We start from the raw sequence: 15,990 nt of genomic DNA on the forward strand, positions 1-15,990 counted from the left end.
ATAGGGTTATATTTTGTAGATTTAGAACTGGTAATCATAGATTACCAATTGAAACTGGAAGATGGAAAGGTTTAGATAGAGAAATGAGATATTGTAATTTATGTCAACGTCAAGAATTAGGTGATGACTTTCACTTTCTTTTGAATTGTAGATCCCTAGACGTCTCAAGAAAACTGTTTTTGGATAATTGTTATTGTAACAGAGTAAATATAATTAAATTTTGTAAATTATTACAAACAACACATAGAAATAAGTTAAAAAATATATGCAAATTTATAAAGGTTATAAATTCAGTAGCAGGTCTTCCTGGTTAGCCTTTGTCTATTTGTTTAACTTTTTGTATATATTTACTTTTCTACATTGGCTAGAGGTATAGGTTGAGATCTCATAAACATGTTTAACCCCGCCGCAATTTTGCGCCTGTCCCAAGTCAGGAGCCTCTTGCCTTTGTTAGTCTTGTATGATTTTTACTTTTAGTTTCTTGTGTATAATTTGGAGTTTAGTATTACGTCCATTATCACTGTACTAGTACTTATACATATTTTTAAGGGGCCAGCTGAAGGACGCCTACGGGTGCGCCGGGGAGTTTCTCGCTACATTGAAGACCCATTGGTGGCCTTCGGCTGTTGTCTGCTCTATGGTCGAGTTGTTGTCGCTTCGACACATTCCCCATTTCCTTTCTCAATTTTATATAATTTAAATAAAATAGTAATTGTAACATTCCTATCTTGTCGTGTGCACAATTTATTTTGTATATTATGTATTATTATTTCATTCTTTGTCCCAATGTGTATACAGTGATTTTAAAGTATCAAATTGTCTTGTCTTGTCTTGTCTTGTCTTGCTAGTAAAGTCAGTAAAAGGAAAAAAAATCAGCTTTTGATTGAAAGTGAAACAAAGATAAATCATTTGGTTCACTGAGTGATCTACAAAACTCATTCTTATATCATACAAGTCAAGTAAAAACTATTCTTAACGTATTGTTTTAACCTATAATATGAAATCAAACAGACCTAGAGAAACCCAATTGCACTAGTTAGCTAAGCTATATCTATCTATGATCATCTATATCTATAATTTTAAGTTTATGCATCGTTCTTTTACCGAGCTTTTACCTGGGAATATTCCCAGCTTCTACTTCTACTTCTTGTAAATTGTTTATTAATTTTGAGACTTTTTTGAATTAACATAGTTATGCCAGAGACATATAACGGTTATACTGAAATTTAGTAAAACTAGATATGTCTCTGGTCGAATATGAGAATTTTAGTCAAATCGGTGAACATGAATTTGACCTCTCAGAGTGACGACTATCCTGAAGTTTTGTTAACTTGTATAACAGAAGTAGTAGACTGAGAAGAAGAATAAGTGTGCCCTCGAACATGTTTTCCGAAAAGAAAGCAGTTCCATACGGAATGTCGACTTTAAAACGAAAAGCGGGAAATAATGTAAATAAAAGTTTGTTTGAAGTCCTTTGAAAGATGTGATCGTTAGCTATCTTGCATTTTAACCGTTTAGGTTCCAAATTGTGCCAGTTTCAGTTCACAAGCGACCCCAAAAGACATGGATGATTCCTACTGCAGAGTAGGTCATAATATTAGTCATACAATGTGTTGCCTGTTGGTTTTTTATTTTTTTTTACCATGCTTGTTTTAATCAGAGACACTCAGACAGTCTGTAACTAATTTAGAATAGACTGTCCCTTGCAGTAAAATAAGGTACTTAACGATAATAAAGAAACTTTTGTCGTAAATATGTAAATAAGGCTAACAGTTCACAAGCAAAACTGATCTTTGATGAACAGACGAAAGAGCAAAAATATATGCATGTGTAACAGGAGGGTAGGGTTCTTATGTGTCTCCGTCCCCTCTTGTAGGTTAAATGTCATACAAAGATTTGTGCCTCTGGGACCAAGCTCTTGCAAATGAGACCAAATACAGATGTTCCGATACTTTATAAATATTCTATATACATGATATATGCATAAATTTATAAATTTTGTTAAGTAAACATGTTAAAGTATCATGCCAAAATAGTTTTTCACTTTCCATGACAAAATTGATTTGAACCACTTATAATGCTAATTTCATTTTGAAAACTGTTTCCAAAATGACGAGCGAGCAAAATCACTGAGTATGATGTCGTGCACTAATCCCATATGAACCTGAATTGAATTCAGCGGGATAAATTCAATTGGTTATCCACAGATGAATCCCTTTATACCCTTGGACAGTGGAATGGAATCAACAAAGTTTTGAACGAAGGGGGATAAAACAGTAAAAGGCCAGTTAAAAGATTTATATGAGTGCTTTTTTTACAACAATATAATGCAAAAGTCCTTTCAAGCAAACTTGAACGATAAAGGAATTTGCAAACTTCATATAATTTTGATTTTAAATGTGCTGTGTGGTGGCATCTTTGATCACCAAGGTCCCAGGCATTTTTTAATGACAATTTAGCACAAGCATTCGAAACAAAACGTGGCCAATTTAATTTTTCAAGAGGTTCTCATGAACATGATGAAGATTAATTTTGATGTGAATAGGAATGGAATTTTCAGATTAATTGTTCTAACAGTAAAGGATCTAATTTGGATCCCATTACAATGACGATTAAAAAAACTATATTGTCATTAATAAGAAAAGAACGTGTAAAGCACAAATAATATTCAACACATTAATGTCAGTTGTACATGTCTTCTTATATCATGTTTAGTAGTTGTTACCTATGAAAGATATTCTATTTTTAACCTTGTGTGTTTTGGGCATAGAGATCAAGAAAACTGTAAACAGAAAGATAGTCAGCAATACAAGTTCAGCTTAAGCATGTCAAAAGAGATTTTAGTTATGGATTATATTCTAGTCAACAATGTTGGAGAGTGTCAATTGTTGAAGGTGCACAAAGTCCTACATTTTTAAGTGAGCAGCACAGAATCTTTAGAGCCCTTGTTTTAACTATTTCCTTTTTTTAATGTCATTGTTGACCTGCTAATGCTATAAAGTGTTTATACATTGTACATGTATACCATACATATTGAATTAAATTTTGCAGGAACTAACCAGATCTCTGAAGCTGGAATTTGATACAAAACGAAGACAGCTGCTGGAAATACAAGCTGAATTCAATAGATTAATCAAACCAAGTGAATTACGGTGAGAAAAATATTGTTATTGAAATGTAGTCTGCCTAAAAAAGTCTTCTTTGAAATTGTTGTACTCATTGGTATTTTCACATAAATGAAATGCAGTATATTTGTTATATGTTCTAAAATATAAATTAAATGCAGTAGATCTTCTTTTTTAAGGGAGATAATTGCAGTAAACATGGAGTCAGACTTCATCTTATTAGATACTGTCTGATAATTAACTAACAGAAATTTATCTATATGTAATTACTTATATGTTCATGTAACATGTATAAAGTTCAGAACCATATGAGTATTTGGACCATACATGTATGGTCATGACCATAAACTCATATGGTTTTGACCATATAAGGCCTAAATTAAAATATTATTGTTTGCCCTTTTCTGACCCTATTTTATGAAACAGGGTACCATAGGAAGGTAGGTAAAATATTTTATTTTTCTTTCCCAAAAAATAACTCGGCTCGGTACAGTTAAAGTTAATTCATATGCACTACTATTTTGTTTTCAAATATCAAAATATAGGGCTGTGCAGCATATTTTCAACGTTTATATGCCTGGAACTTTTAAGAGTTTTAACTTGCACTAATATTCTGTACTACATGTACGTACATGTACCTTGTATGCTTAACTCGACCGAAAGGTTTATTAATATCATATATCTCCCTAGCATGGTTTGTGAAACAGCTGTACAATGTGCAATCTATAGCATGTTTTATTCCGACATTCTACCAATTTTATCAAAATTTTAACTTAAATTATCAGAGATGATATCTGTGAAATAAAAAGAATATTTGACTAGAATATAAAGCCTGGCAATTTATTTCCCACCATCATTTTCTTGCAACCAGTTAAAAGAGATAAAACTAAGCATTTGTCTTATTTTACTTACAACACTAGAGACTGAGTGTTTAAATTTTCGTGTGTCCCAGTTTTATCAATAAAAATCTACAAGACTTGAAACTAAATTGTCACGTATTTTAAATCGCATTTATAAATGGTCTGTAAGGAAAACTTGGTGATTTTTACTGCCAATTATTCTCAAATTTACAGGACTTTGGTTCATGCCAGATATACATAAAATGTCAAAGCTGGTCGAAGGCAGCGTTAATATAATCATCCTGATCTACGGATCAACAAAGGCCACCCCTACATAGGATACAACATCTGTTAACAAAATTTTTTGTACACACGGTTGATAGTTTTGTATTGGACAAACTTTTTTTAATGAACCCTGCTCTTCAAGTATAAAGACACAGGGCAACATTCGTCACATCATGATTTCAAAACTTTCAACATCGATTTCAATCAAAAACTTTGAATCTCTAAATGCAAGTATTCATGCCAAATGCTCATGTGATACCAAACAGACGAGGAAGATAAAACCTGAGGATACCGGTAAAAAAGTTTTCAGCGGGAAATACAAATATAAGATTTTCTGGAGGAACGTATTTATGGGGTCAGTCGGTAAAGGGCAAACAAACAACATTTTAATTTAAGCCTAACATGGTTTTATTATTGTGATACTCACATGTGCACTCTGTCACATTTTTCATTTTAATGCAAACCTTACAATATTTTCTGATTTAACAGTTTTTGAGTCAGCCTACCTTTAGAGAGTGAAATCTACTCCCTATGTTCACCTGCAGGTCTTTTTTTTTGTAGTCCACATTGTCAATGCATCTTGCATTGGCGTCATAACATAAGCAGCATCACCATTTTCATCTGCTATACTCTATGATCAGGTTGTTGTCTCTTTGGCACATTCCCCATTTCCATTCTCAATTTTATTATTAGTACTAGTACAATATGTAATGATTTTATAAAAATTAGTTTTTTATCCATTTAATTCCTTTTTCAGAAAAAGTGAAGCTTTTAGTGAAAAAACATGTGAAAATAAACTAATTGTACTAAGTATTGATGAACAAATGTGCCTCCGTCATAAATTAGATAGATTGGCAATGAAATTAAAAGCAGTTAACACAGCAGGAAGTCAGGAGCATATGTATGTATATGTATATTTGTGTGCAATCCTTTTTATTTTTGTTTTTGCTCATTTTCTCAGTCTGAAAGCAACATCTTGACCATTATCTGTCTAAATACTTAGTGTACTGTACTTTTTTTAATAAGTTAAAATTGGACTTAGAACTAGTTTTTGATATACCGTGAAAATTTTGTGAAAATCTGCCTACCTATTTGGAGTTATTGCCCCTGAAATATTCATTTAGACGTACAATTGTTAATCTCACACAAGGCCTTCACACATTTATATGAATAATTCATATAACAATCAATGCATATATAGAAAAATAATCAATAGATACATCAATAATAATCAGCCTGACAAGATGTATCTACCCTGAAAATTGATAAAACAAATCTTTCAAGCAGTTTTAGAGTTATTGCACATGTAATATCCATTTTTAGAGGCATTTTTTGGGCTGGTATTATTTAAACTATCTAAAGGTGCTATTTTACAAGTGTAAACTAAAAAAATTGATAAGAATGACAAAGTCTATCTACTCTTATCAAATTTCACAATCCTTTTTGGAGTTATTGCCCCTGAAATTTTGATTTTTACTGTGTTTGCAGTTTTGGCTGTTCACTTACAAACTATACATGTAGGAGCTAGGTTAAACATGTAAATTGCAGAAGTAACCAGCAACACAAGAGTAATTATATTTTGTGCATATACAAGTCCAATTTAGCAAACTGGTGATATTTTCACACTTGATCAGTGATACAGGCACAGGTATGCTAAATTTATATCTTATTTTTCAGCCATTTAAATTCTGTGCATGAGGAATTAATAGCCTTACATAAGAGGAAAGATGTGAACACTCTCAATACAAGTTATGATTTCCAGAAGCTTGCACGTTTTGTAACAGGTATAAGTACATTCAAATATTATATAAAACTTTTGATGATAAGAAATTTAATTTAAGAAGGTTTTTTTTTTAACATGTATATGAACTTCATAGGTAAAATAATTATTTGGTCCAGTTCAAAATTGTCGAAAATCAGTGTCTGCTGATGTCAAAGATGTTATTTAACAATAATCATAAAAGCAGATTTTTAGAAATGTTAGAATGCAGCATACAAAGAAGACACTATGCCAAGCTCAGATTTGGCCTGAGGCAATTTTTTTGCAATTGATCCATTATATATATGAATGTAAAATTTATTACAGAAATTGACAAGTGAAGGGCACTAGATTTCATATGCTATCAGAAAGTTATCATGTCATGATTAATATCCCACATTATGTTTGAATTTAACTTTGGTCCTGTCCGTCTAATTTGTAGGAAAAGTTTGTTGCCTGAAAATCTTTTTTAATGTATATCAAATATGATTAAAATGGCTGTATTTATCATAGGCTTATTCATTATCTTCCAAAAGTATTTGAAATCATTCTTATTGATGGTATATTCCGTTGTAAAATGTATGTGATTTAATAGTATGCTAATAATTTCAGATTTACAGTCAGACCATGAATGGAACTGTCAGCTAAAAGGAGAAATAGAAAACCAGATTAATAAAGGTAACGGATTGATTTCTCATAAGCATATTGTGCATGTATTTTTGTTGTGCCTGAAGATATTGACATTGAATATTTTATATCCAATTAACTTCTTTCATTATAGATCCAAATTACTCCATCCCTTGCTTTCTCAAGCCTCTGTTGTACAGTGGTTGCAGGGGTGGATCAAGCCATTTTATAAAAAAGGGGGGTCCCAAGCCAGGAAAAAGGGGGGTTCCAACCACATGACTCCATTCAAATGCATTGATCGTCAAAAAAAAAGGGGGTTATCATCCTTCTGTCCCACTTTTGTAAATGCAATCGCTTCTGAAAGGCTTGACAGAACTCAATGAAACTTTTAACAAAATTGTACTTATATCTATGTTCTTTTGCAACAAACAACAAAGTGAGCTTTTGCCATCACTTGATTAATTGACTACTCCTAGGTTTAAACCATTTTATTAATTTCATTGCTCTTTAAAGTAATGCTAATAACACAGCCTGCAAGAGTTATTAATATGTTGAATTAATAATTGTGTTAATTATATAAGTTGTTTGTTAACAGTCCCACATAACTTTGAATCATGTCTTTCCACTACTCAGTTTTCAGTGATTCACCAGTGGCCTTGTTGACAACGTACATAGTTTAAAGGTATCCATTGATAGCCACTGATTCAGTGGAATTATGTCACTTAGACTTAATTAAACAACTTTAAAACAATTCAGTTTGTCAGCAGATGAAAGAATTGTTACATGTAACTGTGGTCCTTTATTAATGGTAGAAGAGTTCTCAAAAAGTAGTTCTGGAGAGATTTGACCACCAAAATTTACAAAGGATCAACACAAGTTTGGTATTTTGTAATAGAAAGAGTGGACACTACATGAGGACCAGTAGTTCTTCTTCAGGGAACACCAGATATAAAAAGATTTTTAGAACTCCGAAGTAGACTTAAATTAAACTAACTTAATGATTGTCATATATAGTGATAACGATACATGTACATATTTAAATTCTTATTTGATATTCCAGCATATAGGAAGATTGCTAAGCAGCAAGTGTTATTGTCTAGAAGATGTAGTGAAAGTTCTGATCCAGTAGAAAAGGAAAATGCTGGACGCTTATTGGATGATTTTGTAAAACAACACATAACTTCAAAGAAGCTTCCTTTCCAGGATAGTCAGCAACATATCAACACTCAGACACAACCAGTTTCAGAATCACATTCACATATCAGCATTCAGGAAAAGCCTTTTTATTGCAGTCAGCAACTAGGTAATGCCCAGAAGAAACCTTGTGGGGAAAACCAAGCAGATGTAGATCAGATGAAAAATAATGTACAAGGAACTAGACCAAGGAAGATTCCTTTTAAGGAACAAAATTAATATTAATGTATAATCTTTTTTTGTCTCTCTGTCTGTAACAAGGTGTGAACACTGCTTCAAAAGTATGTTTTGCTCAAATGCTTTTATATTCTTATTGTTTTTGATTTTGAAGTCAGTCCCATATATAGTCCATACAATACACAATTTAGATTTGACCATTTGTAATAAATCTGCTTGACTTATGTCTGTGAATAGATCAGTATTATTTGCATTCTGCATCAAACAATTTTTTTTTAACATAATTTTTATTTGTTTCAATTTTTTAATCTGTTTTTGTATCTCTCTCAATGGTGTAATGCACATCAAGTTTTGATTAAAGAATATAATTGGGGTTTGTTGTAATAAAAATGTGGGAAATGTTTTACCGAATGAGATCTAGATAGTGTTTTTTGTGTAGACAAATATATTTTTAAAGTACCAGAAGTTATCAGATTGTTCTTCTTACCGGTATTAAATTCATAATTTATCCCAAAAGATATTTTTAATAGGATTTTAGGTTACACTGCAGAATAAGACATTTCTTCAAATGTATTATGTGGATTTAGGAAAACTTGCATTTTCTTAGATTTTTGATTTCATGGGTTTGCTTATCTCTACATATAGAGCCTATAAAAAATTTGTAATTTCACGAATATTTCAATTCTTGGTCAACCTTTACCCAGGAAACCAACATAAATTGGTATACAACAAATAATAATGAATCCACAGTATGTAAAATCTTCAACACATCAGTAGGTAAACTTACAGACACAGTTGTAAAATATTTCAAAGTCGGTCATAATATTACATGTGACTGGTGTTCTATGTACTAGTTACCCTAAAGACTTTGACAAATCCTCAGTGTTAAAGAAAACTTTTGCTCTACCAACACAACGTTTTAGGGAATCCTTTTCATAATATTTATCAAATAATTTAACATCTTAAATTTATTTCAAACTTGCTGTATTAACTTTCTAGTTTGTATTATATAGTTCATTTAGAAAATATAATATGTATTCATCCAAAGTAGAATTTTTAATTGTAAACTTAGGTTTTGTCTTTTTGAAACACCTTGCTTTGCTTTACATTCAATCTTTGCTTCATTGTGCTCAGATAATTTATTTTTTATGCTTTGCAGGACTAATGTTAAATTTCAATATTCTTGCAAGCAAGCACTTGATGAATGATTTTGATGTGGCAGCTACTTTTATTACAGGGATATCCTGGTATTTAAAACATTGTAAATATATCATATCAATATTTAGGGTTTAGATAAAATCTTTTATTTTATCTTCTCTACAAATGTGGCAGCTACTTTTATCACGAGTGATGTTCTGGTATTTAAAACATTGTTAACATTTCATACCAATATTCAGAGTTAAGATAAAATCTTTTATTTTATCTTCTCTAGATATTTGCTGTTGTTCAGCTGTCCACTCTTGAGTTTAAATATCACTCAATTAGCAATTTAGTCATTCCCTTTTACTCATTTGTTTAAAATTGTACAATTATGTTATGTATTCCTAATTTATCATCATTGAAAACAGAATTGAGAAAAATGTTTTGCCTGATAAGGAGATACTTTCAGAATTGGATGTGTTTTTTATATGGCCTAAATTGTACTTAAGATATAACTCGTTTTTTCAGCTTTATTTTTATTATTTTGAAATCCTTACTTCTTTAAAAGAACATTTTCTTCCATTCCCTTTATCATGTTTAATAAGTCTGTAAGAAGTTTTTGGGATACGATTGCTTTCAAGCAATCTGTAGACTTATACAGGTGGCTCAGAGCATTGCCCTCACGTCAATCGTTTTATTCTAAACATTAAGGAACATCTCAGATTCTTATGATTGTCTTGCTTAAAAAGGTAAAAACAAACAAAGGGATTGAACTTAAACAACTTTCCTATAAGGTTCTTTTCATAATCTTCATGTTTGATAATTACCTTGACTTATATGCGTGTTTTTAACAACACGGAAAATCAGAATTTAATATAATAAGCAGTATTTATATTTAGTGTATTTATAAATTTAGAAACACGTCAGAGGGAATTCCCAGTTTTGATAAAGTGCGAGAGTTCTCTGAATTCCGATAAATCTATTTCTGTCATATAAGAACTGAAGTGGAGTTTTTCTTTTATGTTACCGTTATGAAACTAGTATTTGAGATTGTAATTCCATAAAGAAATAGAGAACCATCTAGGTCGTTTAATAAACATTAATATACGTTCTTGCTCCAGGGTTTGTTTTGGAAATTATGCGCATGCGTATAGTTTTCTTGACCTCAAGGGGTTTTAGATTGAATGGTTGCTCTGGATTCCCCACTCAATTAATTAATTTATAACTCATGGGATCTTTTCTATGTATGTCTGCTATTGAGGGTTAATGTTGTTGCATAATTTTAAATCATATGCGTCATTTAAATTAAAATAAATGTATTCCTTATCGTAGAACACCTCTTCAGGCGAAATGGAGTCTTCCATATTATCGTGTCGAGTTGTCTCCCTTCCAGATGTAACTTCCGTGAATTCTGAAAGAACACGTCGAGTATTAGCTCGTTCTGTCAATAGACGTTGTATTATATTAAAAACTATCGCAATTTAAACCTATAAATGTGTACGGAAAGGAGTCATGATCACTGACCCAAAGGAAATTAAATATTTAAAGAGTTAGAAATGGGGTTCCTCCTAGAATTAACATAGGAAAATAGGTGATAAGATACAAAGTGAACTACCTTCTCTCACTCTGAGTCTCAGTGACTGCTGTGGAAAGTAAACTTGGAATTGATAGTACAAAAATAAAACAGAATAGGCCTTATTACATTGTTCATACACTTTTATCCGGGATTGGCTATTTTGTAACTATTTTACATGTGCAGTTGAATTAGTTCTGAAAATAATATTATCCAGCTACATGTATACATGTGTCAATGAAACAACGGCAATCGTATCCCTCAGAGCAATCTGCTCTTTGATTAAAATATATGGTTCAAAACATATAGGGCTATTCAAAATTATTTTATATTAGGGGTTAAAAGACTCCAAGGCACCTGACATTAAAAATGATGGGATAGTGGAATAAAAAACACTGTTTATGCACCTGCCACAGTGGACAGGGTATTTTAAAAGTGTTACCTTTGTCCTTCCATCCATACAATCCAAACTGTTTCTGTTCTCTTACTTAGTTTGCTTCAAACAAATGTTATAAAAAGTATACACAGTTGCTTTCATTTGTTTTCTTTGGACATGCAGTAGAATACTTCATCTTTTTTTTTAATAGAAATTGCAATGGATACAAAAATTTAGTCCCATTTTAATGTTTATTTTTTTTTATTATATTTTATTTTTATGTGCCTTTTATATATATATATATATATAGTGCTAGTCTAAAGCTTCTAACCTGCTTTACACAGGCTGTTTTTAGATTGTTTTGAATGATTAATTTTTAGTGATTTGAATGATTATTGTGTGATTGTTAAGTTTGAATAATGAATTATAATAAGTAGCTTTACTGTTGTTGTTTTCTTTTACTTGCCCTACTTTTTCTTTCACCTTGATGGAGTAAAAAAGAGAGACTTAGGTATGCTGTTTCTGAAAGTGAGGGCATCTACAATGTATTAGTTTGTGAGAAGATTAGGGTCATCTTATGGGGAACCCCTTATGGTAGGTCAAAGATATTTGGTATGCAGTGGGCACATCTCATTTATATGGAGAATATTTTGCCCAGCGCCCTCAGTCATGGTCTATTGACTTTAAAACTTTTGCTTACTTCACATGTATTAGTTGGTGATTAGATCAGTTCGTGGGGATCACTAGGAAACTACTCGCGGTAGGTCAATACAATTTGATATGCAGTTGTGTTAACATTGACACACTTCATTTCCATGGAGATTTAATTTTGCCAAATGAGGAACAAAGTTGAAGAGTATTGAGGACCCAAATTTCTGAAAGGTTTTGCAAAATACAGCTACTGTTCAGTAATCTGTTAATCAGGTCAAAAATACATTAGCATTTCAAAATCTTCAAAACAGTTTTGTAAACAGTTAATATACAATTATGACCATATCAATGATAATTCATGTGAACACAAATGCTGACTACTTGGGTGGTGATACCATTGTGTATGAAACCGCCACTTTGGTTAAGACATCCTTGGTTGCTTTCTTTATTGGAATTCACTTTATTTATCCAACACTATGACAGTAATATATTTTTAAACGGCCACCAGTCATAGGCTTCTAGATGCAAAATCAAATGACAAAAAAAAAGATCTCAATTGAATTTGTGGTAAATTTGTCAGTCATTGTTAATAAAAATAAAATTTAAATAAGCACAGAAAAGGGGTTTGCTAATGATAACTATTGGAGCTCACAAGAAATTGAAATTAAACTTGAATACATGTATATGGTTGAAATATTAGGGAAAGAGAGAGATCTGAACATTGTTTGTTTTTATGTGAAAGATTAAGATAATTATAGATTATCGTTGGTTATCTCAACGAGATTGATTTTCTCGCTTGAGACGGTTACGGCAAAAGCGAGAAAAGCAATTGAGTTGAGATGACCAATGATAATCTGTTTTTCGCTATTTTACCTATGACGATATTGTCAATTTCATGTCAATTTCATTAGAAACGCCACGTGGCTCCTTAGTTTCTAGCAGAATTTTCCATTTCAAGCGAGTATCATGATAAGAAAATTATCACCAAAAAAGATCAAAGAAAAAATGCATAAAATAGCAATAACATTAACTACAAACCAGATTTGTCCTTGCATTAGCAACATGACAGGTGCCACATGAAGAGCAGGATCTGCTTACTTTCCACAACCGAGATCACCCCCAGCAGATTTAGTGTTGATCAGTATTTATGTTTCTATGTTGTTTTTATACAACCGCAAAAATTTTAATTTTTCGTCGTATATTGCTATCACGTTGGCATCGTCTTGCGTCGTCGTCGTCCGAATACTTTTAGTTTTCACACTCTAACTTTAGTAAAAGTGAATAGAAATCGATGAAATTTTGACACAAGGTTTATGCCCACAAAAGGAAGGTTGGGATTGATTTTGGGAGTTTTGGTCCCAACATTTTAGGAATTGGGGGCCAAAAAGGGCCCAAATAAGCATTTTCTTGGTTTTCGCACTATAACTTTAGTTTAAGTGAATAGAAATCTATGAAATTGTGACACAAGGTTTATGACCACAAAAGGAAGGTTGGGATTGATTTTGGGAGTTTTGGTTCTAACAGTTTAGGAATTAGGGGCCAAAATAAGCATTATTCTTGGTTTTCGCACAATAACTTTAGTATAAGTAAATAGAAATCAGTGAAATTTAAACACAAGGTTTATGACCACAAAAGGAAGGTTGGGATTGATTTTGGGAGTTGAGGTCCCAACAGTTTAGGAATTAGGGCCCAAATAAGCATTATTCTTGGTTTTCGCACCATAACTTAAGTATAAGTAAATAGTAATCTATGAAATTTAAACACAAGATTTATGACCATAAAAGGAAGGTTGGGTTTGATTTTGGGAGTTTTGGTCCTAACAGTTTAGGAATAAGGGGCCAAAAGGGTCCAAAATTGAACTTTGTTTGATTTCATCAAAAATTGAATAATTGGGGTTCTTTGATATGCCAAATCTTACTGTGTATGTAGATTCTTAATTTTTGGTCCCGTTTTCAAATTGGTCTACATTAAAGTCCACAGGGTCCAAAATTAAACTAAATTTGATTTTAACAAAAATTGAATTCTTGGGCTTTTTTGATATGCTGAATCTAAACATGTACTTAGATTTTTGTTTATGGGCCAAGTTTTCAAGTTGGTTCAAATCAGGATCCAAAATTATTATATTAAGTATTGTGCAATAGCAAGAAATTTTCAATTGCACAGTATTCAGCAATAGCAAGAAATCTTCAATTGCACAGTATTGTGCAATAGCAAGAAATTTTCAATTGCTCAGTATTGCGCAATAGCAAGAAATCTTCAATTGCACAGTATTGTGCAATAGCAAATATTTTCAATTGCACAGTATTGCGCAATAGCCAGAAATGTCTTATTGCACAATATTGTGCAATAGCAAGAAATTTTCAATTGATTGGAGTTATCTTTCTTTGTCCAGAATAGTAGTTGAGTCAACTTAAATCATTGTTTTATACAATATACAATGTATATTCACTTTTACTACCAACTGATAAATTAAAACAATCTTTACCATTCAGTAATAACAAGCACCTTTTGTTACATTTTAATATTTTATGATGTATTTAAATGAGTAGTTATTGTTGCAAACTCCATTAGAAATTTGAATTGAGATCAGTTTTGGAAAAAGGGAAAGGGGGATGTGAAAAAAATGGGGGGGGGGGGTTAAATTATTCTCATTTCAGATTTCATAAATAAAAAGAAAATTTCTTCAAACATTTTTTTGAGAGGATTAATATTCAACAGCATAGTGAATTGCTCAAAGGCAAGAAACAAAATTTTAAGTTCATTAGACCACATTCATTCTGTGTCAGAAACCTATGCTGTGTCAACTATTTAATCACAATCCAAATTTAGAGCTGTATCCAGCTTGAATGTTGTGTCCATACTTGCGCCAACCGTTCAGGGTTCAACCTCTGCGGTTGTATAAAGCTGCGCCCTGCGGGGCATCTGGTTTTAACTTCACATACTTTTTTCTCCTCAGATATTAGGGTTAGACAGGGTGATAACCTAAGCAACCACAAATATTGGTGTCCGTTCAAATTTAGGAAGCCTAGCAATACTCAGTGTATCATTTGTCCTCTAACGATAAATTAACTTGTTTATTGAATAATGAAGGTAAATATCATTAAATTGTATGTTACAAACTTTATTTTCTAAAAGAGGGGAATTATTAACAGTTAACATAGTCCATAACTATTTAACTCATTCATTCATACTAGGAATGGCAACGAGTACCCGATCGATCGAAAGACCGAGTACTCGAGTACATTTTAGTACTCGGATACTCGTTTGCTTGTTACACATCTTCAGATACATGTTGTTCTCTTCAAATTTCCACTCACTTAAGTTCTGTTGAAATATCCCCTTCGTAATACTAAATAAGATCTATTAACAACAAACATATGTTTAACTTTATCATGAGATGACTAGTAGTACCAGCAACGTCCTTTCCTTACGATGGGAATGTTTTCATGTGCACAACTTGTAACAAAAAATAGAAAGGCAAACAGTCGTTCGTCTGAAATTGTTGACCAGATCATATTTCTAAACAAGAACAAAGTGACCTGCGGTAAACCCTACGCAACTGATTAAAGACATTTCTAACGGTGTTTGTACACGGATTAACATTTTCCGGGATTAATAATTAACTTATCACAAGCCGTAAAAACTTACCTTTGTTAATCAAGACTTTTATGTAATCGTAATTGGTATGAGATGTACATTTAAATTAATTTAATTACTAGAGATGTATTTCAAATTCAACTATTATTGTTTAATTTACAATTTAAATATCGGCGAAAATACGAGAGTGACATTCAAACCCAAAAGTTGAAAATAACTGACAAACAGTTAACGTCATGGTTAAAAAATCGGACAACTATAGTGCAAAAAAAAAAAACACAGAAAAAGTACAGGTACAAGTAATTTGAAGTCCAATATTGTTGTTAACAAATTTATGGACAAGTCGTATTATAACAATTACCAACTCCTCAGGAACAGATGATGCATCTATTGTCTACTTTAAATTGTCTGACTTTTCATGCAAATATTCTTGATTTAATTCAAGGCCGTAACTAGGCATCTTATTTTAGTGAGGCAAAATAATTGAGCCGAGCGAAGTGAGGCGAAAATTTTTTTTGGAGTGTATGAAATGAACGGTGCAAAATCCTGCATTCTAGGCATTTCTAGAGACTAGTTTGATAATGTTTTGAATTTGGACACTTTTTATATATTTTTTTTTTTATTTTTAAAGACTTTTGCTAACACTC

General features: G+C 31.9%; 1 protein-coding gene across 1 annotated transcript; it reads left to right on the forward strand.

The window, feature by feature from the left end:
* Positions 1-1,435: 1,435 nt before the first annotated feature.
* On the forward strand, positions 1,436-11,532 carry LOC143064784 (uncharacterized). Its single transcript, XM_076237884.1, has 6 exons — positions 1,436-1,584; positions 3,052-3,152; positions 5,007-5,150; positions 5,927-6,033; positions 6,621-6,686; positions 7,696-11,532. The coding sequence occupies exons 1-6, from the start codon at positions 1,564-1,566 to the stop codon at positions 8,046-8,048; spliced, it is 792 nt and encodes a 263-aa protein (XP_076093999.1). The 5' UTR covers positions 1,436-1,563; the 3' UTR covers positions 8,049-11,532.
* The last annotated feature ends 4,458 nt before the right edge of the window (positions 11,533-15,990 follow it).

This window comes from Mytilus galloprovincialis, chromosome 2 (genome assembly GCF_965363235.1).
Source record: "Mytilus galloprovincialis chromosome 2, xbMytGall1.hap1.1, whole genome shotgun sequence".
NCBI classification, from domain to species: Eukaryota; Metazoa; Mollusca; class Bivalvia; order Mytilida; family Mytilidae; genus Mytilus; species Mytilus galloprovincialis.